This window comes from Azolla caroliniana, unplaced genomic scaffold, assembly GCF_043228905.1.
Source record: "Azolla caroliniana isolate FFs.n. ecotype wild unplaced genomic scaffold, voAzoCaro1.0.p SCAF_21, whole genome shotgun sequence".
In the NCBI taxonomy this organism is placed as follows: Eukaryota; Viridiplantae; Streptophyta; class Polypodiopsida; order Salviniales; family Salviniaceae; genus Azolla; species Azolla caroliniana.
The window spans coordinates 1,661,390-1,688,886 of NW_028230456.1; the positions used below are offsets into that span (position 1 = coordinate 1,661,390).

A 27,497-nucleotide genomic window follows, 5' to 3' on the forward strand; every position below is an offset into this window, starting at 1 on the left:
AAAAGCTTGTGTTAGGACGCAAGGTTCTTCGATTACTTGTCGAAAACATTCCTTTTTGCTTCAATCAACATTGTAGAGACAAACGACACAATATTGTTCCTCAAAGAGAGTGAAAATTATTATCAAGTGTGTTGCTACTATCAACTACGCCACATGACAAACAATGGCATATCGTAGTGTGATGTGTTATCTAGCATTGTATGCGCGTTATCACATGTTCAGTTGCATACAATGCATGAATACACCAATTATGACATGAAAATAAGTAGGATTTCCAAGGCAAATAAGACCACCAAAACAAAAAGCATTCGTTTGGTAATATGGCAAAATTTTCCATATGCAGGCAAGTTGTTGGAAGAAGGAGAGGCATCACCAGGAACCATGAAGTCACTAACTTTGTTGCCAACTCAAACAATGATGCTTATGGAAAAAAGTAACGAGTCATGAAACTAACTTTACGGTACATGCATTCACAGGTCTAGCAACAAGTAGTTCAAACGCATATATAATAACAATGAACAACCTTGTGATTAGGAGAAACCCAACAACCTGACATTTGGAAAAGAGTAATGACTTGATGCACTTGAAGGTCACCTCAATTGATGCGAAAAGATTGGGCAGCCTCACTGCATGTATGCATAGTCGAACACAATGAGCCATATAACCATGTGGCAATCCGAAAGCATTCAGATGGCTCAATAAGGCAAGATGGGCTCGACCTTTGAGATCGAGGAGGTTCAAACACGTGTCTTGGCAAGACATCACATTCATAGTAGTCTTGATCGTTAAAGAGTATCGTTCCGGTAGGTCTATTGGGTATATTGTATTATTATATTGGTAGTCCGCCATGCTCCTTTGTGATGGACATGACATTCTTTGCGAATACTGGACATAGTCACATAACATGGGTGTCAGAGGGGCGCTATATAGGGGGGCAGAAAATGCCACGAGGGTTTTAGGGTTCAGGGATCCGGATGCGAATGTTTGTTGTGACCAAGAATCGTGTTTGAGGACGCCCCCCCCCCCCCAAATGGTACAGGAGGTTGCGAAGGCCGAAGTTCCCGAGATTTAGGTCGATAATTGGACGAGGCGAGGCATCGACAAAGCGTGAACTCCCGAGAGGCATCAATCAATCAATCCACCATCCAATTGGGTGTGTGTGTGTGTGTGTGTGTATGGGAGGGCCCAAACAAAGTTCAAAAACCAAGGAGGCAAAAAAAACCAAAGAAAAACAGAAAGCTAGAGAGAGAAACAGAGAAGAGAGAGAGAGAGAACAGAGAAGAGAGAGAGAAGAGAGAGAGGACAGAGAGAACAGAGAAGAGAGAGAGAAGAGAGAGAGGACAGAGAGAACAGAGAAGAGGGGAGAGAGAGAACAGAGGAAGGCTGGCTTTTGTGGATTGGTGTGTGTCCTTCCTCCTCCTCCTCCTCCTGCTGCTGCTTTCCTGCGCGCGCGCGAGAGAGAGAGAGAGACAGAGCTTTGGTCTCAATTCTTTCAGCGATCCGCCCCTCCACCGTAACTGACCCGCCACCATCATCATCCCCATCTCTCTCTTTCTCTGCTCATACATAAGCGAGATGCCCTCTCTTCCTTCTTCGTATTCCCCAAGGGGAATGTAAGTGAAAGGGGCAGGGAAAGAAGCGCCCCCCCTGCATCGTTTGTTCTTTTAGTACCCGAAATATATACATATATTTTCACCCCTTCAAACCCTGAATAAAATCCTCTCTTCTCCGATGATCGGCATCCACCATGGTTTTATATTCAATTGGGAGCACGGCGATCTTAGGTATGCATATTTGTCTCTGTCACTGCAGATATTATCACTTGTACACATATACATATGCATATGTCTCTATGTTTGTACAGGTAATACGTCAATGCAGTATGGTAGCTTGTGTCCTCCTTATCACTTTGCAATATCTTTGAAAGGAGGGATATTGATAAAAATGAGATAATTTCCGATTCATATCCAGGAGCGAATTGAAGAATCTGGATGTTGGTTCACTGTTCGAAATGACATGAATTAAGTTTGCAAAATAAAAGTATGCATGCACATGAATCAGTAGGTGGCATTCCCCAACAGAATATGTCTCAACGCCATCGGACATGGCAAACAGAGGCAGATGTTGGCATAAGGCGAATGATTGTCGAGAAAATGTGAGTTTGGGTTTTAGCTTTCAGTCTGTTACTTCTTTTTTTCCACAATGATTGCATAAATGCATTAACAAAGAGTGACATAGGACTTTGTGGTCCTAATTCATGTGGGTTCTTTTTGCATCCAGCTTGCTTCTCTTTCAGAAGAGGAAGCCTCGCGTTTCTCCAGAATGGCAGCAAAGGCTCCCCGATTTTGTGAAGCGTCTAGAAGAGTCTCTTTACCGGGATGCACTTTCAAAGGTGATACGAGAACATTTTATCAAAGCTAATCCATGGATTGTCAAGAAAACTGAATATTGAAATTGTGTTCTTAGGAGGAGTATGCAGATTTTTCCACGTTGGAACAACGTTTACAAGCAGTTGCAAAGCGGATTGGTCCAATTAGAAATAATCCCAACTTTGCAGCCCAGGGTGTGAATGCACCTTCATCTTCCTCTTCTTCTATGATGCCTACCCCAGGGACGACATCTTCTGTTTCTGGTGGGAGCACGATGATACCAACTCCAGGGCATGAAGTTGCTAAGATCCCAAACCCAGGGATAGGTGCAATGAATGTGAATGGAGTAAGCGGTATGACCACATCAACCCCTAATCGTAATGTAGGGAACATGGTTCCAACCCCTGGCCTTGGGCCTGAAGTTCTTCATTCACAATCACAATCACTAAATTCCGGGTCGAGTGTGCAAATGTACCAAGATATGGATAGGCAGTCTCTTGCTGGTGGGGGTCATGTAAATAGTGGCCATGACCCTGGACAGCAGCTTGTGAACAATGGCCAGCTACAGATGCCAAAGTCCAACAGCAATGTAGGGTATTCGTCTATATACATGAAATCTGGAAACGCTTTGCAGCAGCCGCCCATGCGACGTGAGTCATTCTTCAACCAACTGTTTCTAGTTTTTGGGTTAGCAGCTGGGTTAATGAGATGAGCTTTTGTTGTTTTCAGGTGATGGCTTTTCCACCGAACTCATAGGACCATGTGCTCTCTACAATGGAAATGGTGCGGTGTCTTCCAGCACTCTGGGTGTGCCCTTATCAGGGTCACAGCCATCCAGAATGATACCAGTTCCTGGTTTGCATCCACAACATTCTCAGTCTCAGGCAGAAGTAAAAACCCCAGGTTCAACAAAGAATCAGGTTCTAAATACAAAAGCTCTTCATGCACAGGTTTCCTTAGAACCCAAGGATGGGAAGTCGATAGGTTTGGGTTTGCAAGACAATGGAATGCAAGCACCGGGGAAGTTGGGTTCTGCTTCAGCCTCATTGCGACGACCTTCTCCTGATGATGGACAGCCTCGTCATCCATTGCAGCAATCTCAGAAAACAACTCTTCAGCAACAGAAGAACCTGTCAAATGAGCAGGCCACTCAGAGTTCGGCTAGTTCTCCTCAACTCAGGCACCAAGCAAAACAAAGTGAGGATGAGCAACAACCTCGGAAACTCTCAGATCAGCGAGGTGGTAATCAACCAGAGCAACTGATGAAAACTGTTTCAAAGCTTGATGATACTGAGATGCCACAGGGATCAATTCAAGTAGCTGAACAAAACCCTACTTCTATCAGCAGACCGTCCACGTCAAATGCAGATGATCAAGGGGCTCAACAGTATCTCAAGCAGCAGAGGTGGCTGCTGTTTTTGAGGCATGCTAACAAATGTTCTGCTCCAGAAGGGCAATGTCAATCAACACCTCATTGTCACACTGCCAAGCAGCTATGGGCACACATTATAAAGTGCACTGTCAAAGATTGCCAATATCCTAGATGTAAAGCATCACTAATCCTCATAAGGCATCATCAGTCTTGTAAAGATACGCGATGCCCTGTATGTGTTTCTGTCCGACAGGAAATTGCGATGAAGCAGTCTGGCCAAAACCGATCTCTGCTGACAATTAACTCTGGATCAAGTGTTGGATCAGTGCATGAGCACATTCAAACCAACAAGAACGAGACATCTTCTATTGAACATATGGAGCCTCCTGCCAAGAGAATCAAGATTGAAGCCAGTGACCAAAGCCTGTCAAATAGTACTTTGGTAGTACCACCACAGTCAGCAGTGACACCTGAAAAAAATGTTGGCAAATTAATTTCTGTTTCGGTTGAAGAAACCAATTTGAGTGTAAGGAAGTGTGATTCCAGTAGCATGTGTACAGATGATGCAGGAACTGAACAAATTTGCAAGTTGGATTCTTCAGACATTCTACCAAGCAAAGCTTCAATGCAAATTAAGCAAGAAATGAAGGAGAAAGCCATTGCCAGTTCATCGTCAGCTGGAGATCATGCAAATAATGTTAAGGGTAACAAATCAAAGAATAGGGGTGTTTCATTGATTGAACTTTTCACTCCTGAGCAGATTAAAGAGCATATTAGAGGTCTACGACAGTGGGTGAGTCAGGTATATTTGTAGTTCTAAGAGTAGAATTGCCACTATCAGTTAACATAACTTCAAAATTTTCGTGTTCTTTTTTTTATTCTTATTGATGCTTCTCTGTTCAGTCATGCAACATACTTGACCCAAATTTGAACTAAAAATTGCAACTTAGGCATTAATGTCTTAGATAATTGTTGACATTGTAATAGGTCCATATATTGGCAGGCTTTCTGGATATCATCATGTTCTTCATTTGTTGGCTATCATAAGAATTGTCAATTCCTTTGAACAAAAACGTCAATTTATTTTTGCTGTTTTTGCCATTCCTGTTGATGCTTCTCTGTTCATTCATGGAACATACTTGGCCCAGTTTGAACCCAAAAATGCAACTTAGGTATTAATGTTTTAGATAATTGTCATATTGTAATAGGTCCATGTATTGGCAATGCTTGTTGGTATCATTATATGCCTTCGTTTGCTTATATATCCACATGCTTTTGTTGGATGGTTAGGACTTGTATGTTCTCTACATCTGGACTTGTTTTTTGCCTATGCTAGCTGCCATAAAACAGTGTGAGGAAGCATAACTTGTTTGAAACTTTTCTTTTCTGTATCTGGACCTATTTATCAAGGTGGCACAAGTTTGAGCATAGCATGGTGAAACATGGATTTTCCTTGAATTCTTTCTTCTGACAAATGTACAGTACCTTCCAATCTCCATCCTGTCTCCAACATAGTGCAGTCTTCCTTTGCTCCAACAGTACCACTATTTCTCTTTTTCTATGAGTTTATTTCCTCAATGCATCTATAATGTCTGTTATCCTCGTCCATCCTACATAGTTCAGCCTCCTCCCTCTCTCTTGCCTCTCTTTCCTTGCATTTAACATGAATCTGATTTTGCTTGTCCCTAACCAAATGCTGAAATCCATCTTACCACCATGACTGAAGATTCCTATAGGTTAGTCCACAATGAAGTTTAAAATTTCCAGAATGAAGTTCACAATTTGAATGTTATCTATGTTGAATATACTTTCTACAATTGGACTTAATGTTTGTCTTCTTTTGGGACACTTTGGTTCAATGTTTCCCAACTGTACTCTACATTATTTGTCACAAACCTTCGTATTGCCTGATAACTAGGACAAGTTCTTGACAGTTGGGGTGAAGGTTCGACTGAATTTTACATGCATGTTACTAAAGGACATAAAATTTCTTCACTTCTTTTGTATTCTTGTTGTAAAATTCATCGTGTTAGTGGAGGTATATATATGTGTTTGTTCGTGCATACCTTTGTGAGGTTTCATATTGTGTGTGTGTGTGTATTCTTTAGATTGTCTTTCAGTTTATAACCTCGTATTAGCCTCACATCTTCTTCTCGTATCTTGTCTTTTCAATTCTGTATCTTATTTGGGTGTACAATTATATAATATGCGTCCACTGGCTCATCTAGGGATGAGAAGAACAAAGGCAGACTTTTCTTGCTTCTTGTGCATTTGTTTTGTCTTTTCTCTGATTGGTTTCTTGGAGATGTTGTTTGGAAGGACACCCCCTTTACAGTGGTTCATTTCACATGGCTTCTTTCTTTCTTTCTTTCTCTCGGCATAGACTGATATACGATATATGTGGTTTTTGTATAAACTGCTTTTGTACAGCCACCAGAATTAGGCCATTTGGTAATTGTGGTAGTTATTTTGTCCAGTTGATATAAATCCCTATTTTACTAAAAAGAAGATGAATATTGTTAACTTTACAATTTTCTAGATTTAAATCCACTGTTTTCTTTGTCTATTTGTAGAGCAAGATGAAACCAGAGAAAAACGAAGCAATTGAGCATAGGATAAATGAGAACTCTTGCCAGCTGTGTGCAGTGGAGACACTTACATTTGATCCACCACCAATATATTGTACACCCTGTGGAGCACGTATCAAGAGGAATGCCTTTTACTGGACAATGCAATGCGGTGAAACTCGGCATTACTTTTGTGTACCATGCTATAATGATGCTCGCAGTGATAACCTGGAGGTGGAGGGGCAGACTTACCCAAAAACTAAGCTAGAAAAACGACGAAATGATGAGGAAATCGATGAGCCGGTATAAATTGCATTTAATGCACAAGCAGTGGTTATTCAGTTTGAGACAAACAATGCTATATTTTAATGCTCTTTTATTTTCTCTTGTAGTGGGTACAATGTGACAAATGTGAGAAGTGGCAACATCAAATTTGTGCGCTCTTCAATATGCGCAGAAATGAGGGCGGTGAAGCAGAATATACATGTCCACAGTGCTTGTTAGAGGAGATGCACAAGGGAGAAAGGAAACCTTTACCCCAGAGTTCTGTTCTTGGGGCTAAAGACCTTCCGAAGACCTTATTAAGTGATCATATTGAACAACGATTGGCAAACAGTCTTAAGAACGAGCGACAAGAGCGAGCTCAAGCTCAAGGAAAGAGCTATGATGAAGTAGGCTCAGTGATTAAAAAGCTATACTTCTAGCTTGTTCTTGTTATACATATTGTTTTAACCCTTTCACACTAACTTATTAGGTTCCAGGAGCAGAGTCACTGGTGGTCAGAGTGGTCTCATCTGTTGAAAAGAAATTAGAAGTAAAACCACGATTTCTAGAAACTTTTCAGGATGAAGGCTACCCCAAAGAATTTCCTTACAAATCAAAGGTGAGTGATATCCCAAATGATTAGGATTTAATCAGTTGCATGGCATATATTGCAAAACAAGTTCTGGCAATACACATGCAAAAACATTGCCTCGGCACGCAGTCAGCAATAAGGCACCTTATCTTACTATTTTCCGTCAAAAATCTTAAGCACTTTGTGGTTCTCCATTTAGAAGATGAATGTAGGAGAAAACTCAACAACCCACTCAAGTAGTTTCACTTTCATATTGAAATCTTGATGTTGTAATTATAAAGTACAAGGGTTTTTCATTATTGTTTAGAGAAGTATTCAGTTTCTCATAGAGCAGATGGAAAATACTTCAGTAGATGCAATCTAATGTTGAAGGAATCTCTAATGGAATTCTAGAATTTGAAAATGTTGATGTTGGAGTTTCTCATATTCCAGTTCACTACACCAGTTTTATTGTGTATCCTGGTCTGGAGGCTGTGTATATCTTCTGAACGGGTGAGATTTTCTATTTTATGTTTCTCGTCAGAAATTATAAATCATTCTTTTGGTATTTCAGGTGTTTCTGTTGTTCCAGAAAATTGAAGGTGTAGAAGTGTGCCTCTTTGGAATGTATGTACAAGAGTTTGGTGCCGAATCTGCACAACCAAATCAACGCCGTGTTTATCTGTCGTATTTAGATTCTGTGAAGTATTTCAGACCTGATGTGCGAACAGTTAATGGAGAAGCTCTTCGAACCTTTGTCTATCATGAAATTTTGGTATGCGATGAAGTGCTGCTTTATGCTTCACCATGAAAATATCTCCGATACTAAAAGAATCACTCTGTGTTTGTGAACAGATAGCATACTTGGACTATTGTAAGGCAAGGGGTTTTACCAGCTGCTATATTTGGGCTTGTCCACCCCTGAAGGGAGAAGATTATATTCTATACTGTCATCCTGAAATACAGAAAACCCCAAAATCTGACAAATTGCGTGAATGGTAAGAGCAGTTCAAGAATATGGTGGATTACAGATTAACATATTTATTTATCTTTTGCTGTGGTCTAGAAAGGAAATCTTATGTCCTGCATTTTCACAGCTATTTAATTATTCGATATTCATGCATTTATCATTTATTTGATACTTTCACTTAGTGATTGGTTTTCAATCTCTGATTCTTGAATCCTAAGTTCTTCTTATCCGGTCTTATGCTGTTGATTTTCTACGTGAAGAAGAATTAAATATCGAGATATACTGATAATTGGTAAAAAGTTTAAAGTTTGAAGCCTCAGGATCTTTATATAACTCGCCATAAAATTTATGTAGGCTATCTATATAGATGTTCCCCCTTCAATAGTATTTTCCAGCTGTCCAATAGCTACATTTCACTGTTTGCATGTCTCCATTAGTTTATTTCCATCTTAGTAAGTATATTAGACAGCTGTTTCAATGTTGCGGCTTTGAGGATTCGAAGTCTACCCCAGTCAAAACAAGTCTCCTCTTAGTAAAGATGTCCACATCTATTTGATGGCACCCTATCTCAGCGTGTTGAATGTTTGATTTGTGTCTCTACTTTCTTTGATTAGTTTGAATAGCATTTTATTAATGAGGCCCACACCTGGTGTTTGGCATGAATACTATACATAGAGATGACGGACATTTATCCAGCTAATTCAATGGGCTTGCACTGATGTGATAATCCTTTCTGTCAAAAGTATTGATTCTGTTATATATTTCAAGGACTTGCATCCTTGTTGAATTTCTAAGTCAATTGTACTTCTTGATCATGTCACAATGATGCCATACGTCTGTACATATTCATGTTCTTTTTTTATTTGATGACCTTTGTGTGATGATGTACATTGAATTGCTTTCCTTGTTTATTTTTTATATTTGTGTTCTTCCTTACTTATTTTGTTGTTTTGACAACTGTTGTGTTTGTCTTTCAGGTATCTCACTATGCTCTCTAAAGCAACCAGTGAAGGAATTGTTGTGAAAGTCACCAATATGTATGATTATTTCTTCATTTGCAAGGGTGAGACAAAAGCAAAGGTTACAGCAGCGCATCTACCCTACTTCGATGGGGACTACTGGCCAGGTGCAGCAGAGGACATGATAATGCAACTGCAAGAGGAGGAAAATGGACGCAGGCAACAGAAGAAGGGAAAGCCCAAAACTGCAGCAAAGAGATCTACCAAAGCAGCAACTCAAACCGAATTAGCTAGCAATGTGTCTAAAGATTTGCAGCTCATGCAAAAGGTACTATCTTGAAGTATAACTAGCATTTCTGAGTATAACTAGTAGTTCCAAATCTAGGTTTTGTGAGCATAAGTGCACACCTCACTTGTACTGGTTTTGCAGCTAGGGGAGTCGATATATCCCATGAAAGAGGATTTTATTATGGTTCACATGCAACATGCCTGCAGTCACTGTTGCAGTTTCATTCTTTCTGGTCATTGCTGGAGCTGCAAACAGTGCAAGGATTTCAATATCTGTGATGGGTATACTTTATTTAATAACTTTATGGCCTTGTGAAGGTGAATGAAAAATGTGTTACTCATGCATGAGCCACTGCTGCAGTTTAATGGAATTACTGTTCATAATTCTGTCTATCAATGGTTTATTGTTCTATTCGTTAAGGTCATGATTGTTGTCTAAAAGACCTGACACCGAAAAAGTAAGATCAACTTTTGTGAGCATCAGGAAATATAAGAGTTCTTTGTCCTGTAGGCGGCTTTCTGTAGATTAATAAAATTCTTCATATTTGCAGAATTTTGTGTTGTGTGTGCAAGTCTTTCCGAAATGTTTAGTAAATTTGGAGAAACTCATTGCCCCCCTTCAGAACCGGGGAAAAATGTTCTGAACATTATGTAACCAACTAATGTGGAAACTGGCAAAAGAGGTCGAGGAAGGTAGGTGGCTGAAATAAGCTTCAGCTAGAATATATTAACTGATAAAAGATAACCAGTAGCCTTCCATTGTCGGTGGAAGCCTCAGCAGTAGGCGCGTGGGACAAGCTACTGTGGGAAAAAATATGACAATATCTAATATAATGCCCAGGGGCTGTACTTCTAACAGGGGTGATTGATGCGTAGTAAATATAGATTTTTAGGCTTTGGTTAATGGACATGATGAACCCATGTTATGCATATAAAGGGCCTAGATTAAACTCCTTTAAGATACATAATATGCTGTCAGATCAATTATTCAAATACAACAAAGATCCATGTATTATAGGATATTAATGGACCATTCGTAAAAACTGTAAGCATTAAGAGAGATGACAGTCGGTAGTAATTGTGGGGGATCTTTAATATTTATTGCAAATTGAATGTAATTGTTTGGATTGAAGGATTCTAACTGCCCTCATATATGGGTTCGTTGAAGTCCAAACAATGGTTGACATATTTGAAGCGTCTATTCTTTACAAATATAGCATACCAAGTGCATAGATAGTGCTATCTGTATAGATCTGTCAGTTAATCCACATATTGTATAGTTAGATTTGGGCAACAATTTACACCTTAACTACATTTTGGAGTTAATCTAGGTCTAGTTTCTATCAGCTGGGGATGCAATTATCTTTCACAGCACACACCAAAAATCTGATGCCAGTATTACTCCTGGAAGTAGTAATGTGGGTTTGTAATTTTGAGCATGGATACCCCAATAAATCCTTACGATTATCGCTGCGTTTACTGGAACAAGGATTTCTAGGTTCAACTGGATAATTGCCGATATATTCATTCCACCGTACGTAATTCCATTCTCTCGTGCTGCTGCGTTGATCCGAGCAATCCACAAACGACACATTTCTCTTTTTCTATTACTTCTATCCGCATAGGCAGAAGCCAGTGCTTTTTGCTCTTGTTGATTCGCCGTCCTAAACAGTCTCGAGTGAGCCCCCCGGAATCCTGCAGCAAATTCGAGAATATTCTTACGATACCTCCGAGCTACGGATCCGCGTTTTACTCTGGTCGTTAGATGCCTAGCCTCACAAAAAATCAGAATTTAGTCTTTGCAAAATCCATTTAGTTTTATTTTAACAATACCTGCCCGTAGGATCCTCCCTCATTTATCCTTACGTTTCTCAGATATTCAAAAGATTCCATAAAATAACATCGTGATGTTAAACAAGGAATTTTTAGCTCTGCTCTTAGAGACATAAACTATACTGGTTTCTTTTTTGTTTTTCAAAAATAAGGAATTGGGAAGGGTATAAAAGATAATATTTTTAATTATGGTATTTTGTACTAAACTATGTTTTCTTTGAAATCATACTTTTGTTTCTATCCCATTGAAAAAGGATTCCGCAATCATTTACCTCATCACCTAGCCCGGGATTTAGTGAAATTCTCCCTACACCGCCTTCTCACAGAGGAGGTCGCAGTGACCATACAAAAAAATTACCCATAAAAAAAGAACTATTTTATGGCTAGGGCTTTTAATTGTCTTAAACGGGCTGAGATACATACAATAAATGATTTACTTAATCCCCGTATTTTGCCACATACGTGAGTTCGGTCCTCCAAGGCCTCTGTGGAGAGCTCGATTCAACCTGCTCGTGGCTAGATCAATCGGTTTCGGGTCAAATAGAAACAGCGCCGAAGATTCAACCTCGTTGCGCCTACACCTAATGGCTTAAGCCGCTGTTCCCATTCACTCGCTGACCCATTATGCAAAAAGTACGCCGTTAGGGTGGAAAGTGGTAAAGCGAGAGCCGACAACGCGAAGCTTCGCTCAAGGGTTCGCGTATGCGAACATTAGTGGCTTTGCCTCCGAAAGCTACAGCGCTTTCTCTTCTCCTGTCATCAACGTTAGGATGTAAATGAAGAGCAAAATGTGCTGGATTTCTAGCACTAACAGCGTTATCAGTATTGACTTTTTATTATGGCATTTCTGAGTTAATATATATTGGGAGCTCCAGCATCCATTGATAAAACAGAGTGCTTGCTTTGCAAATTAGTTGAGAATCTATTAATCTTATTTTCAGGTGCTATTCTCTGGAACAGAAGCGAGACGAATGGGATATGCATCCCTCAAACAGTAAGGATGTGCACCAGCTTTTTCCTGTAAGTACTTGTGCATATAATTATACGTTGAAAACTTGACCATGTCTTTCAAATGGATATAAATTGTTTCTGGATTGACAAGGGTTTCGGGAATTTCAGATAGAAACCGAGTCTTTTCCTGATACAAAAGACAAAGATGAAATTATGGAGAGTGAATTCTTTGATACTCGACAAGCCTTTTTGAGTCTTTGTCAAGGAAATCATTATCAATATGATACACTACGACGTGCTAAAAATTCCTCTATGATGGTTCTCTACCATCTGCATAACCCGACAGCACCTGCATATGTAACAACTTGCAATGTATGCCACCATGATATTGATACAGGCCAAGGATGGCGATGTGAAACATGTCCTGACTTCGATATTTGCAACTCTTGCCACTCAAATGAAGATACGGTTAAACATCCACACAAGCTTGTTGCTCATCCTTCTGCAGCAGAACGAGATGCTCAAAGCAAGGAGGCTAGACAACAACGAGTTCTACAGGTAAGCTTAACCTTTCTCATTGCCTCTTTGGAACTTGGTCGGTTTGTGAGGACTCTTTTAGCTTTCCCACGTTCAGCACGTTACACCCTTCACATACCATGAATGACTCTAGGCTCAATGAAGCAACATGTTTCCATCAATGGATCATTCCTATTTGATTATATGCTGCAACTTGGAAGAGCCTAGACTATAATTGTGTCTTATGATACATTCTAAGGAATGGGCAATAATTGTGGCTACATGTGAGAGATGTTGCCCTCTGATGCTACATTGGTTAACAGCTCTCCCATGGTATTATATCTGAATGAAACAGTGAAGATTATAGTTACTAACTCAAAAAGTTTCTGAATGTTCAAGAAATGAGATGCAAATACGGATATTACCATCAAGAAATATATGAATATTTCTAAATATTTCTAGGATGCCCCCAGTTTTTTTAAATGGCCAAAATACCCCTCCGTTTTTGGCTTAATCTCTTCTAATATTAAGCAGAAAACAAATATATAGTCACTAATCATTATTCTCTCATAATAATTAAGCATAGGGAATAAGTAATTAATTATTAATTACTGCTAATTTGAAGGTGCTACATGGTCGTTTCAATAAATATTAAACAAAACAAGGCCAGTTTGGATGGTAGTATGTATCCTGTTGAGGTAGAGTACTGGTGGTGTTAAAATTCCCTGTATGTATGACCCACTCCCACACCAATGAGTTTGGGTGACACTGGTGGGAGCAAGAATATAATTGTCTGTGGTAGTGCTGTACCAATGTGAAAAGCAAGTAAAAACATTATTTAATGGACATCTGTCTAGAACATTTAAAAACACCAGTCCATATACTTATCCAATCTCTAAAATATATATGTGCTGTACTCAATGCAGCCACTGATCTCCAACTGAAGTCTGATTCTGCTGAATCAAGTGTCTTGGCTTTGAAATCACCGAACAACATGATATTTTCATCTCTCCGAACACCTAAATATTCTCATCTAAAATCCATTGTGATGGTCGCCCCTTGCTGTCCTAGCTCTGAAGTCTTGAAGGGAGCTGATGTATGCATATTTAGAGAACTCTCAAGTATCCTAATCTATAATAAGATATGGGTTTTGTTCTTGAAAGAGGTACAATGGGAAGTGATAGGAGGTAGATAAACACATAGAAAAGTAGCCATCTACCTCTCACCTACATGTATCAATCATTCTCATCTGTATGAACAATGGGGCTGAGAGGTCACTCCCTAAAGCAATATTGCAAGTCCAATAGACTATCTATGCATTAAGTTTTGTAATTCCCCATGCACATCCAATCGTAATGACCTGTCACAATTCACAAACTTCATGTAGTCCTGTAGATCTTTAACCATCAAATGGTGTCTCCCTAATATCATCATCTTCTTGCGCTGTAGAAAACCACTCCAAACACTTGCGTCCAGATGCTTAGCTATGACCATGAGCTCACATACCTCTTTTGTTTCCTTCCCCACATCTCTTGGTAAGAAGATAGCCCACTTTAAGACACACCTTTTACACACATTGAAGGATGGATTTGTCATCAGGCCCTCTTATATGGATATACATCTATCCTATGCGCTGTGCAGTGTGATAGGGCAGCTGTAAACTTCTTCCTATCAGTTAGAGATTGAGGTATGCAGATATGCATGAATCCTCAAGAAGAAAGAATTTGCCAATTGTGTCATCAGAGAGTGGAATTTGAAGAACACGATGTTTGTCATTGTACAGTTTCATGAAATAAGAGGGAGATATCCTTGTCTCTTTAAGCAAGGCTTTGGCCCTCTGCGCAAGGTAATAGAATATGAGGACCAGCAGTGTTTGGGGCTTTTTTTGCTAGAACTAAAGGGATATAGAGAGGAGTTGTTGAAGGACAACAACATAGCCACACAAGCTTATCAACTAAGAACAATCACAAGTTCTTTTAGCCCCATCACTCCTAATCATGCTACAAGTCAATCAAGGGCTACACAAATGGGCTTCCCACTAGGACATTGCACAGTGGTTACAATAGATCATACAATAGCAATTTGTCATGGACACAGGCTTTGGCCTCACCACCCTTATCATTGACACATAATGGCGCCTCCCTCATGTATGCTAGAGATCTTTCTAAAACAAAAGTACAATATATCTGATTTGAGAATCTTATATGTACAGATGACAAGATTCTTTAGTCACATCTTAATTATATTTCTTTTTTCTGTTCTCAAAGATGAGACAAAATTTTAAGATACAATCTCTTGTTTGGTCTTATAGGCCATTTCTTAAAATATGTTAATATATCTGTCTTTCTTTCTTCCACTATGTTCATCATTGTACTGCTTTATACAAAATAAGGAGAGATAGACAAGAACAATGGTGCTTGGAACTGTTCTGGTGCTAGAAATCAAGAGACATAGAACAAAGTTATTGGATGACAGTACAGTCACAAAACCTCATCAGTGAAGACCATCAAAACCTTTTTTAGCACCATGCACCTCATCAGGATAATATATTGTTGCCAATGTTGCCTCTTAAAAGTCATTAATATAGTGACTATGCTTGAGCCCAGACGTGAACGGATCTTACTCTTCTCCTTTGACACATTGTCATTCTGATGACGTTAAAAGTTTGAGGTTGCCACTGCACTTGTAACATTGATATCTTTTTCATCTCAATCTACATTGTCTCATTGACTTTCATGTTGGAGTAGGGGTGGGGTAATTAGGGAGGGAGAGATTGAGAGAGGTTGAGAGATATCAAAATTGATCATTACAGCTGCGGAAAATGCTATATCTACTGGTGCACGCATCTCAATGTGGCTCTTCACAATGTCAATACCCCAACTGTCGGAGAGTGAAAGGGCTTTTCCGGCATGGTTTAACTTGTAGGACTCGTGCATCAGGTGGATGCCACCTCTGTATGAAGATGTGGTACCTCTTGCAATTACATGCACGGGCTTGCAAGGAACCTGATTGTCGAGTTCCCCGGTGCAAGTAAGTGCATTTCATTTATCTATGAAAGTTTGGACGATTGGTTTAAAAGGGAGTGTCTGACCCTCCTGTGTGGATTTTGTTTCTTATTATTTTAAAACTTGTTTAATGTAACTGCAGAGATTTGAAAGAACATCAGAGGCGAGCACAGCAGCAGATGGAATCCCGTCGTCGAGCTGCTGTCATGGAAATGATGAGGCAGAGAGTGGCAGCAGCATCAGCAGGCAAGTCTTGAAGCTTTTTCCTTGTGACAAAGTACACAGCCAAAGCTTCATACGAGCATATTCCCGTCATTTGCAACTCATGAAAACGTATCTAATGATGCTTGATACTTACGTTCACCACATTTGTGGACATTTACTATGGGTCTGGCATAAAGTAGAAAGATGGGCTGTTTACTTTCCTGTCATCCAAAGATGAGATGAGGGAGTTCATGGAATTGCTACATTTATTCGATGCCTGGTTCAGCCACACCAGTTCCGACATGTATATTTGGTCTTTCTGGTTCGATTCGGCAACAAGCTGTAGAATTTTTCAACCATTCTGCTCTATTTTTAACAAAAGCAGGCTTATCACACCACCTGCAACAACACTGCAACCATCTTGCAAGGTAAACATACTTTTTTATCAGCTGTAATTTCTGTTTCTATCAATTTTTATCTAGTCTGATAGAGGTTCTGATAGTCATTCATAGAGCTTGTAGATTTGTATTCCCTTCCTGTAACCTGCAGATATAGCTTCTTGCATTTAAGGCTGGAATATAATTAGATCCTATCATACTCTTCCTTGATAAAGCACAGATACCAACATCAATTCTAGGTCACTGGGCAATTGTAAATGATTGCTAGACTGGTATCACTGGTAGCCTTCTAGAAGCACGACTTCAGAACTATATGAGAGACCAGCATCATTGTCTATTGATGTGCCATATTGAACTTATTGTTGGGTGAAATTCTTAGAATTGGCTTTAGGAGTATGAGATAGAGTTATACCACCATTGACTGTACATATCAGATAGCAAGCCTGGGTTAATTCATTTAATGTCTCCTGAGGTATGGTCTTGGGAAATTAATGATGTTCTTTCTTGGGAAGTTAACTGTTTCGTGATCCTAACTCTTTTTGCTGTTGAATATTAGGTAGCCCCTCATAACTCTTTTCCTTGAAATCATGCATTGCCACTTCTCTGTGTAAGAGCTACGCTGTTCGAGCAGATGAACTATTTGAAAGCCTACAGTATAATACCACATCAAATATTTTTCGTTATTCTTGGGTACTCGTGGCCATGTTGAAAATTTGTACAATATTCCCTTTGTTATATTCTTTGGTGCTCTAATTTTATGACAATTTTGTACGGGATCCTGTTGTCTGACAAAAAAATGGGAACCATTTTGGAGAGCTGTCGATTGTGGAATATCTATATTTCCATCCTTGTAATCCACGAAAGCAGTTGCAAGTGACAAAAGCCCATTTTAAACTTGATATAGTAAAAGATCTGTATACATGGTCATTATTTGCCCTGATATAGATGTTATATAGAATTTGTCTGTTATTCTTATACCCGTGAGTCCCAGCGAATGATTCAAAATTTCATGCTCGGCAAATCTCAGAGCATTGTGCTACTCTGCTCAAAACTAAAACATACGCTTATGGAGGCCAAGTTGAAGCAACTGTATAAGAATAGGTAGGGAGAGGAACATTATTTCTCACCATTGACATTCATTGAACAGGAATCTGGGAATTTTTATCATTGGCAATCATTTGTTTTGATCACATCAATGAAAAATGCCTTTCATATTGAGGTTTGGTGAAATATCAGAACAAATCAATAAATTAACAGTTCTGCAGGAAACACGTATATATTTGTATTGGCAGATTTGTTTCAGTTAAAAAAACATTTCCATGATCAGGGAATATTGAAAACAGCATATGCAATTTTTTAAAGTTTCAACATTCCAAACAGCATACAAGTACAGATTTTCTGTAAGGTTTACACTTGCGATGCTATGGTGGATAATCCCTTGCTTTGAAGCCCTAAAATTCATCCCAATGATTTTTGCAGTAATATCCTCTTGATTTTTATATGCTGATCTTGATGCCCACTAGAAAGATTGTGTCATTTGTGATTAGTTAGTTATATTCAACAAGCATTAATGGATTAAAAATTAATTGCTCACAATTTTGTTTAGTGTGAAGTCCATATTGTCATGATAGAGCTCAATTTCAGATGCATACATAAAATAAGGGACAAAAGAAAAAGCTGGAGAGAGTTCAAAGAGATGACAAAAATGTGGGAGTTGGAAGATGTAAAGTTCTGCTGTGATCATGCATCTTTTATTTTTATCCCCTAATCTTCACTGTTTATTCCCAATCATTCGAATTGGCTTTATTGTGAATGTTTAGTTCAGTAATACATTTCATGAAGGAAGAAATAAGTATTGAATTCATTAAACTTCACAGCTGATATGCATTTGTAACAGATTTTATTTGATGAAGTAAAGTTATGGCTTGTTTACTGAAAACCCATTTAAAGAACAAGAGTATTACAAAATCATGAATGACTTTAATATCATAGGTCCATGTCTACCATTGTATGCTGCATCCAGAATAGGTAGCATTTAAAATCTCCCACCAAAGAACAACTTGCCCATTGCACCTATACAAAGTGACACCAATACGCAGGGTATGTACAGTTGTTCACTAGATAAATTGTTTACCACCAATTCACTAGATAAGCAGCAAGGAGAATACATGTAGTAGAGCTAAAAATCAGCAAATGTAAGGAATAGGAAATTTGAACCCATTATACAAGAACAATGCCCAGATTATGACATTACATTTCCATTCCAAGTTTTTGGGTCTCAATGCAGTATTAGTGCAGTTTAGATGTGAAATAATAATTGGGTGGTTGAATGCTATCATTTTCAGTTTGCAACATATCTTTGCTACAAAATAACACCCAATATTGTCTTAAAAACTTGTGAGAGTGTAGAAAATCAAAATTCAACAACGCACTCACACTCGATTTGTAATCATTAAAACTTAAAAAGTATAATGCAGGAAAGCCTGATTCATGAGAGCCATCTCTGAAACGAGATGATTGAACCTTTACAATAGTCGGTCGAAACTGGAATGAAACCTTTTCTTGCTACATTATGAATCCTAAACGCCTTATGTTTCCACCGCTTAAGTAAAAGATGTGAAGAGTGATGATTTGAAGTAGAAATAAAGGCTCCGAACACTTCACATGGAACTTTCTACCTTAATTCATCAAACAAAATTTGAAACCAGAGGAGATGAATTGAGGAAACATGTGTAACAGTGGCACATGCACACACAAGGAAACGAGAGAGAATGCCAATTCTTCTGCAATTGGCATCCATCACTCCATATCATCGAGGCTTGCTTTCATTACCTTTGTTGCGTAACGCAGATAAAGAGAAGAAAGACCACGGTGCTGCACAACAGACAAAGAACCGTCTCTATTTCAGTATAAATGAAGTCATCGTAACTATAATCCCATATCAAAATGAGGCAGATTTATCTAATCTTTCATTTTACCTTTCAGCATTGTACTCCCTGACAAGTGATCCTCACGCAGACTGAAGTTAGCTGGGGGTATCGGAATAGAACTTTTGACATTTTGAACTGCATAGCATAAGTTCCATCAGACTACACGTACACCATTGCCTAGTGATAAGGTACCAAGAAACAGCCACAAACATTTTAAAAGATTGTTATGAGATCTCAACTTACATGATCTGTCTTGGAGATTATAGAGATCTCCAGCCATCTTGATGCTGTCTTGAAATCTTCCTCTACTAGAGGAATATTCATCTGGAGTTTGGCCTTTCTCCTCCAGGGCACAACTGCCCTCGGAGATGGTAGATACATAATCACCACTTGCAGCTTCAAAATTCCTGCTTTTCCGTCCAAATTTCAAAAGCCTTTTAAATCCTTTCGCCTGTTCTTTGGGTTGTTTAAGCGTTGACAAAGATTTCGGAGATCCAACCCATTTCTTATTCAACTGGATCGAATCAGATCCCGATGCATACTGGATCTGAAAGGAATTCGTAGGACTACGAATGGGTGAGTCAAGACTAGCAGCAGAAAAGGGGCTCATGTGACCAGACCCTGTTCTAGATCTAACTAAACTTAAAGTTGGTGGTGATTCTGGCACTTTGGGGATGCAAGTGAAGTTTTGGAATGTGGTGTCATTTGTGGCATCATTCACAGTTGTTTGTCTTTTTGGAGATTTCACTGCAAGATCTTCTTCATGTCTCAAACCCAAAACTCCCATATCCAACATGGAACTAGTATCCAAGTTTGTAGCGTTATCATGACATGTCCCCTCATTACTGAATATATCCTTCGACAATATCTTCTCTTCTAGCAAGCCAATCACAAGAGGATAACTTGGCATCTCTGGTTTTTCCTCTGGTTCATCAGACGAATCATTACCTGAACCTACCACTTGCATCTCAACATCATCACTCGATGCAGAATCAGGTGAAGCATCAGCATCATTAGTGGCATCCGTCTCCATATTTTCCACCTCAGTATCACCTAGATTGCCTGGATTATTCATGTTATGAGCTCTGTCTGTAGCTATACTTTGTTGTTTTATTTCAATGGTCGTCTCACCTTCATTGGAAGATTTAACAGCATCAGTTACTGCAGAATGCACTTTGTTATTTGTTACACCAGACTTAGTTCCTTGTCCAACACTAGAGCCCTTCCTAAGAAATTGTTTGCTTTCTTGAAAGGAACCAATGCCACTACGCCTTAGTTTAGGATCGGTTCCAAAATCTCGCTGACTTTTAACATGTCTCAAAGTGCCATCATCACTAGAGGTTGATAGCACTTTCAAATCACTTGCAATTACACAGCTCTTTCTCATGAGGTTAGACCGATTACTGTTCTTGTCATTTTTTGTGGATCTGTCCAAAGTATTTGTTGAGTGATTTGCATTGATATCAAAGTGGATAGCCTCCCTCGCAGATCGGTCACCTTCATTGGCTCCATTTTTTGGGTGTACCCGAGCAGAACCTGACTGGCGCCCTGTAGAAGGCTTTGCGTTCTTTTTAAAATTGGTAAGGTTAAGGTTTGGGACGGAACGTGCAAGAGGGTTCTCTATTGGACTAGAAACTGTTGATCTCCGCGGTATAGCTATTGCTCCTGTTGTACCCTTGCGTGTCAATTTTGGTGAAATAGACTGATTGGATCTAGTAGAAATATGGGGATGGACGTTGGCTTTCTGAGCTGTTCCAGACTTTCTATCAACTTGTAGCCTTGAGTTTGTAATCTCTTCCTTGATTGCATAAGGTGTCACAGGTGGGGAACGTGAACCACTACCTAAATTCCTTTGGTCTCTGCTAGTCAGAGTGCCACAATCACTATCAGCATCTTTCTGTCCATACAAAACATGCAGATCCAGGTATTAGTGCATTCAATTTTTACAAAACCTCATACTAAAAAGGAAAGTCTGCAGAAGCACAAACCTGATCCAATTTCAATGAATGATCACTTTTCAATGCCTGCAGCTTCAAAACACGAGATTGATTGTTCACATTTCTAGATAATCTAGTAGCTTGAGCATCCATTTCTGCTTTTCTTTTTATCAGAGTCTCCTCCAATGACCGAAGCTTGGCATCTCTTTCAGCCCTTTTGGTGTCCTGTCCTTCCATGAGCTTTGCATCCCGGAGCCTTGTATATTGTTCGTAATATCTTCCCCTCAACCCACAAGAATCCTTACCATTCTCGACATTTTGATTCTCCACCATTTCTGCAAGGGCTTTGATGTCAGGATGCAAGGAGTCAGCTGAGGTTTCACTCAAGGATTCTCTTTCCTTATCAAGATGATTGCCTCTATTTGAGTCATGTGCAGGCTTAAAGATTTCATCTTCTTGGTTCCCTACCTCATTCTTGACAGTTGATATGCAGGAGTCTGAATCAAATGTCCTTTGCATATGCCTGGAATCCAAACGCTCCATAAAATGGTCACTGTTAACTGGGGTGTTATCCTGCATGAGTGGTGTTCCCCTCAATTCAGCAGTGACTCCATGTCTTGCTGTAGATGTGCTCTGAAGACTTGTGCCAGTTCTACTACTAGTTGGACTAGTGGAAGCTGCTTGCAAATTAAAATTTACCAAATTTTGTGGAATGCCATCTCCAAGCTCAAACTTAAGTGTGTGTTGTTTGATAGCCACATCATTTGTCAATAACTCCTTCGACAAGGTTCTCTCAAGCTGCAACTTGAACTGTTTTCTCCGATCACTTTCAGAAGACAAGTTTGAGCTGTTTCCTGCGGGATGTGCTGGATGAGATGCTCCTTCTGGATTCAACACTGCATTCTGCATTGAAAACGAGGACTCATTTTCTGTCAAGATGTGATTCTCCTGTGTTTTGACAGTTGTTTCCAGACCACCCAATGTGCTCCGTCTTCTTGTAGCCATCTCAGCAGACAAAGATGTATTTGATCCTTCCAAAGATACCCTAGACCTTTCCAGCTTCCCGCCTGATGATTTGCCTCCATTATCAATTGAATCCCTTCGTTGATTCTTCTCGAACAAGCTGATGGCATCTTGCACACTTAGTCTCCGAGCATGTTCTATTACCAAGGCAGTAGCATTCTCATTATTCCTGTGCTTCTCACTAGTAGGTTCATCAACAATACTGTTTTGTTTATGTGGTTTCCCCTGACATTCCACACTGTTCTTATGATCAGGAGTAGATATTTCCGTCAAACATGGATTTCTTCTTCTCTCACTTAGATCTTCTTGCAAATCACAGGCTTGCTGAATAATTGAGTGACTCTGAGCATCGTTGGCAATGTCCTTTAGTGTGATTCCACCAGATGTTGTATCATTTGAAGCCATAGAATCTGTCTCAGTCTGCTCAAGGAACACCTTTCGGCAGATGTTCTCTGGTGGACCCCAGCGTTTTCGACCTTCCACAGTAACTGAAGCTTTTGATAATGACCTATCAAGATCTGAACCCTTCTCCTGAGTAGGGCAGTTTTTATCACCTCCTACATCACCAGAGCCATCACTCACTTTCTGTCTCAAACCTTGTGATACTTTTTTATCCAATGGAAGACATGACTTCATCTCCATAGTGAAATGATTTCCAGGTTCATTGGTCATGGCTGTCCCGGAATTGGTAGATATTCCCTCCGAATCCAGTTCTAGACGTTCAAGATGCCTTTTTTGCAATACTTCTAAGAAGTTCAAACATGCTGCACTGTAAATATCAACACGACTCTGCTTACAATCACTGTTAATACCGAGGGGTTAAGATCCCAGTCCATACAGAAAGAGAGGGTGTTACCGCAAACGCTCTGCTCCAAAATGCTCTGAAAATGCTACAAGACCAGCCATATTCTCACTATCAAATCCAGCTACAGCAGCCCGACAAAAGTAAGTATCTTGCTCTTGCTTGAGTGCACGAAGTCTAATATCCATTGCCTCAAGAAGCTCCATCCTGGAAAACACTTGGAATTTAAGTGTTTTTCGAAACAAAGACATCAGAAATTCAAAATATTGATTAAGTTGAAGTATTCCATCCACCGAAGACTGGGGGGAAACAAAAACATACTTTGATGCTGCTGCAACACTATCAATAGCTCTGTATGAGTATTCCTTTGACTGAAAAGAAAGTTGAGAGAAAGTGAATAGGATAATCAGATATTAGTTCAGCATATACAAAGTGAAAGAGTTCAAAAAACACACACCAGCTTGCAGGTTCCATTGTCCTTGGGCATTGCTGTACTGCCTGTAATGATATATCCCTCTTTCAGAAATTAAATTACTTTTTAAACATCTCCTTCAAGAAATGTTGCTATCCAATGTAAAAAACATGTAATGAAACCCATGGCCACGCAATACTAGGTGGCTCATATACCAAACCATCTTAAACATGAGAACTAGCATTGAGCTCAGAACAAACGTATGTCCAATCAACTTCCTGATGATAAACTAAAAGAAAGGTGCATTTTTTTATCTCGATATTTCCCGAAATATCCTATGAATTGGACTCAAAACATCACATGATCATGAAACAACGGGACAATTCGGAGGTTGTTTCCAAAAAGTATAATTGGTGGCCATGAATATGGAGATTATGGCAAAAAATATGCACAATGTTAATCCATGTAAGAAAATCCACTTCCTGTTAGACAAAACAATGAACAGGTGCAACAGAAGCACAGAACAAAAATGAAAAATCGAGGACATTTCAAGGATCAACAAGTTTAGATCACTATCTAATCCAACAAAAAAAAGACATACCATTGTTTGTGAAACCTGGATAAGTACCAAAAGATGTGCCTCCGTCCTGGATATAATTGTGTATCATCAGTCAATAAGGTAAACTTATCCACAAAACAACGAGATATTAAGGCCAGACTAGAACCTTTGACAAGATATAACTACCTGAACGAGAGTGGCCACTTGAATACTCCGAACTTGCTCAAGTTGTGCCAATTCATCCTCAATTGATCTCACTCGCTCCAGAACCTCTGGTGTACTGACAAATCTCACAAACCTTTCAAAAGCAAAAGCAATCTAATATTTAACAACAGGAAATTTCCTGAAAACAGACTGGTGTTAAATTCTATTGATCATTTATATCACCTGTCAAGGATGCCTTTCGTGAACCATGATGTTGCATTAATATTCGAGTTCTGGGGATGATCAAGCCTTATTACAGATTCACATCCCGTTTGTGAGGTGATCTGATCTTTGAGTGCGCGAAGATGGATGAGAAATGGTTTCAAGAAGCCGGATGCGAGTTTCTCTGTCACGCCACCACCTGACACAAAAAGCTCGCACCTGCAAACATCAACAATAAGAAGAAGATGAAGATGAAGAAAAGAATGGATGAGCTCTCTTCCGACAATTACTGCTATATGCAGAGAGAGAGAGAGAAGGAGAGTAATTAAACTCTGAAAAATTCAATGATTCCTGATGCATTCTCGATCTCTAAGGGCTCTCTATGTCATCAACACAACAGTTAACAGGTCAACAGCGATGGTTTCCAGTGAAATGTGTACAGATCTTCACTCTCCATCTTGTTTCTGCGAGATGTAATAAGGAATGAAGCAATGCAGATGATTTTTGGCGGGGCACAAGACAAAAATGCATCCTCTCTATCTCTCTCTCTCTCTCTCTCTCTGGCTGTCTGTCTGTCTGTCTCGCTCCCTCTGTATCTCTCAAAACCACTGACCTGTTACGGTGTGTGCTGAGCTGAAACTCGACATATTCCAGAACTGTGTCTGCTTTCATGGTGACCTAGCTATGGCAGACGGACAGACACACAGACAAAGAGAGAGACAGATAGACAAAGAGAGAGAGAGAGAGAGAGAGAGAGAGGGATTCAAAATAAATAAATACTGAATACGGAAAATGAAGAGAGAGGAGAGAGGAAAAAGATGCAACAACGAGGGAGACCAATTTAATTTATTTTTTTTAAAAAGGGTGGGTTTAATTAATTAATAATTAAAAATTAAAAAACTAAAGCTTTTCTTTTTGTTTTTTTCGATTTAACTCCCGATTATTCGCATCGAAGTTAGTGCCTCCCAGCCACGTGGCGTTCATTTTGACCTGCCACGTAATCGAGCATTTCCTTTTCCCATTTATTTTTTTTCCCTAACGTTTCAATTTCCTCCTCTTCCTTCTCTTTTTTGCCTCCATTCTTATTAGAAATTACTTTTATGGCCTCCATCTTGCTTTTCTGCTTTTTTTCCTTCTTTGGGGTTTTTGCTTTTTTCTTCTTGTTTTTTTATTTTTGTGGCCACCTTCTTCTTCCTTTTTTCGAGAGCCTAGACCCCTCTTGAACCTAAACCCTAAACCCTAAACCCTAAACCAAAATTCTTTAGGACCATGAATAATAACATTACAAGCAATACTTGAACACAGTCGAGTGGAATTCGCGTTACAAACATCGTGTCATGCAATGCCACCCAAAAAGGGTGCGACTAAATGTGAACAACTTGACCACTGATTGATTCATGTGTTGAGTTAGACCGAACCAGATCGATGATTACATGGTTAGGTGCCTCTATTCATAAGTCTTGATCTCTAGATTAATAGTCCAGATCGTGGCACTTCAAAGTATGAGATGATACCAAACGTTGCACGTGTATCTTGGCTCTGAACTATTCGACGAACTTCTAGAAACAACTAAGGATACGAATGTGCAAAGGGATATCTTATGTCACCTTTGGAAACTAGAAAGTTGCAAGCACAAACCTTGAGCAACTACCTTAAAATGCCTATGTGTGACGACCAACTTTGTACATATGACTACAAATACCCATATGATTGTCACTCCATGGAAACAAAACAATGCTCAAAGGGTGTTCATCCATGTATTATGATACCACTATGAATGCCAAAGACCTTCATGTAAGTTATGTTGACATAAGTTTTGGGGATAAATATGGTCATCCCTACTAAGGTAGACACTAAAACACAAATACCCTTTCACCATCCTTGACCTTTCAGGACAACCTTTGCAAAGTTCGATTACATTCTCATTAGCTACCCAAATTCAGCACGTGGTAGCAATGTGGTGTAATCACTTTGTCCATCATGCACTCCTAATGAAATAGATGATGCTTCATGCCATATGATAACTTAATTGACCTGATGAACAATCTTTGCTCTTTAATAACCATGCAATGATAAAAATATCCTCTATGCACATCTATTTGATAGAATTTCATAAACAATAAACATGCTTAGCTACAGTCCTCAACTTATGCAAAATTTTCTTACACAATGACCTCTAGAGGGAATTTTGTGTTAGCCACAATTGCAAAACTCCATCATTATTTAGATACTTTTCATCGTACTAAGTTCTACTTATTTTGAGAGTTGACATAGGTGTTAGTTGAAGTAGAAAACCCTAATTACACAAGCACACAAAGTGAACAATGTGCCTCTACATTACACATTCTTGCAACACAAATGGCGTCATTAAGCCACATTCATTTCATGTATTTTGTTGTGTCACCTCTCTCTCACTCTTCATGTCTATGGACTCGAACTTAGTGATTTGGTTGACGGTGAGTCTATGTTTGTTCAAATTTTTATTATGGTCACATGTGCATATGTATCAATAACTCATGGCATCTAGAATTTCATTATGTAATCACAAAAGGGATGTGTATGCAATCAAACCCTAGATATAGCAAGTTTTCAAGGTATAACCCTTGCCTATGTCATGCTTTATGATGGTGATGTAAAGTTTTATTTTTCATTTCCTTGATTTGTCGCTTGAATATAGAAGCAACCTCTTTCGTGTGCAACATGATGAACTCCAACAAGGCTCAAAAGTGAATCCCATAATTTTTTCGTGGGAAATAAGTATCTAAGAACGTTTCATCAATTGTTGAGGAATGTGGGGTTTGTTCTACACTTGTCATCAAGATGAATGTTACAATGTCTTTCTCACATGGTTTGGTGAAAGATCCACTCACAACTAGAGGTCGTGGTCGTGATTGGTAGGATGGTCATTGCTTTTGTATAAAGTGACTACCATAGTTGGTTACTAATAAGAGATAAAATGGCATGTTCTATGTGTGACTTTATTTGTAACTTTTACAATAAAGTATAACACCATATGCATATGGGCCAAGTATTCATGGAACAAAAACTAGAAAAGTTCGCTTATTTATGCATCGCTTTGTTACATCAAACTCCTAATGTGATGCAAGGTGTTGAATTTAAAAGAAAAACAATAATCATAGCACTCATTTCAATTGTTACAATAAAAGGGGTTTTATGCAAAAGAGCTCGAGCATGAGTTTT

General features: G+C 39.2%; 2 protein-coding genes across 2 annotated transcripts; one reads left to right on the forward strand and one right to left on the reverse strand.

Annotated features, from left to right (window-relative positions):
- The first annotated feature begins 1,874 nt into the window (after nt 1-1,874).
- Nucleotides 1,875-17,516, forward strand: LOC147850253 (histone acetyltransferase HAC1-like). The gene is made up of 16 exons (XM_087336808.1): nt 1,875-2,155; nt 2,281-2,392; nt 2,467-3,019; nt 3,099-4,543; nt 6,315-6,611; nt 6,701-6,979; nt 7,063-7,191; nt 7,718-7,918; nt 7,999-8,141; nt 9,091-9,400; nt 9,503-9,642; nt 12,135-12,213; nt 12,313-12,702; nt 15,473-15,690; nt 15,808-16,297; nt 16,824-17,516. Exons 1-15 carry the CDS (start codon nt 2,043-2,045, stop codon nt 15,920-15,922), a joined length of 4,524 nt encoding a protein of 1,507 aa, XP_087192934.1. The 5' UTR covers nt 1,875-2,042; the 3' UTR covers nt 15,923-16,297; nt 16,824-17,516.
- A 1,170-nt stretch (nt 17,517-18,686) lies between these two features.
- Nucleotides 18,687-25,052, reverse strand: LOC147850254 (uncharacterized). The gene is made up of 11 exons (XM_087336228.1): nt 24,910-25,052; nt 24,318-24,515; nt 24,117-24,228; nt 23,973-24,018; nt 23,417-23,457; nt 23,281-23,330; nt 23,014-23,166; nt 21,186-22,926; nt 19,441-21,094; nt 19,246-19,332; nt 18,687-19,141 (listed from the first exon to the last, which is right to left on the reverse strand). The coding sequence occupies exons 1-11, from the start codon at nt 24,966-24,968 to the stop codon at nt 19,077-19,079; spliced, it is 4,206 nt and encodes a 1,401-aa protein (XP_087192354.1). The 5' UTR covers nt 24,969-25,052; the 3' UTR covers nt 18,687-19,076.
- Between the last annotated feature and the right edge of the window lie 2,445 nt (nt 25,053-27,497).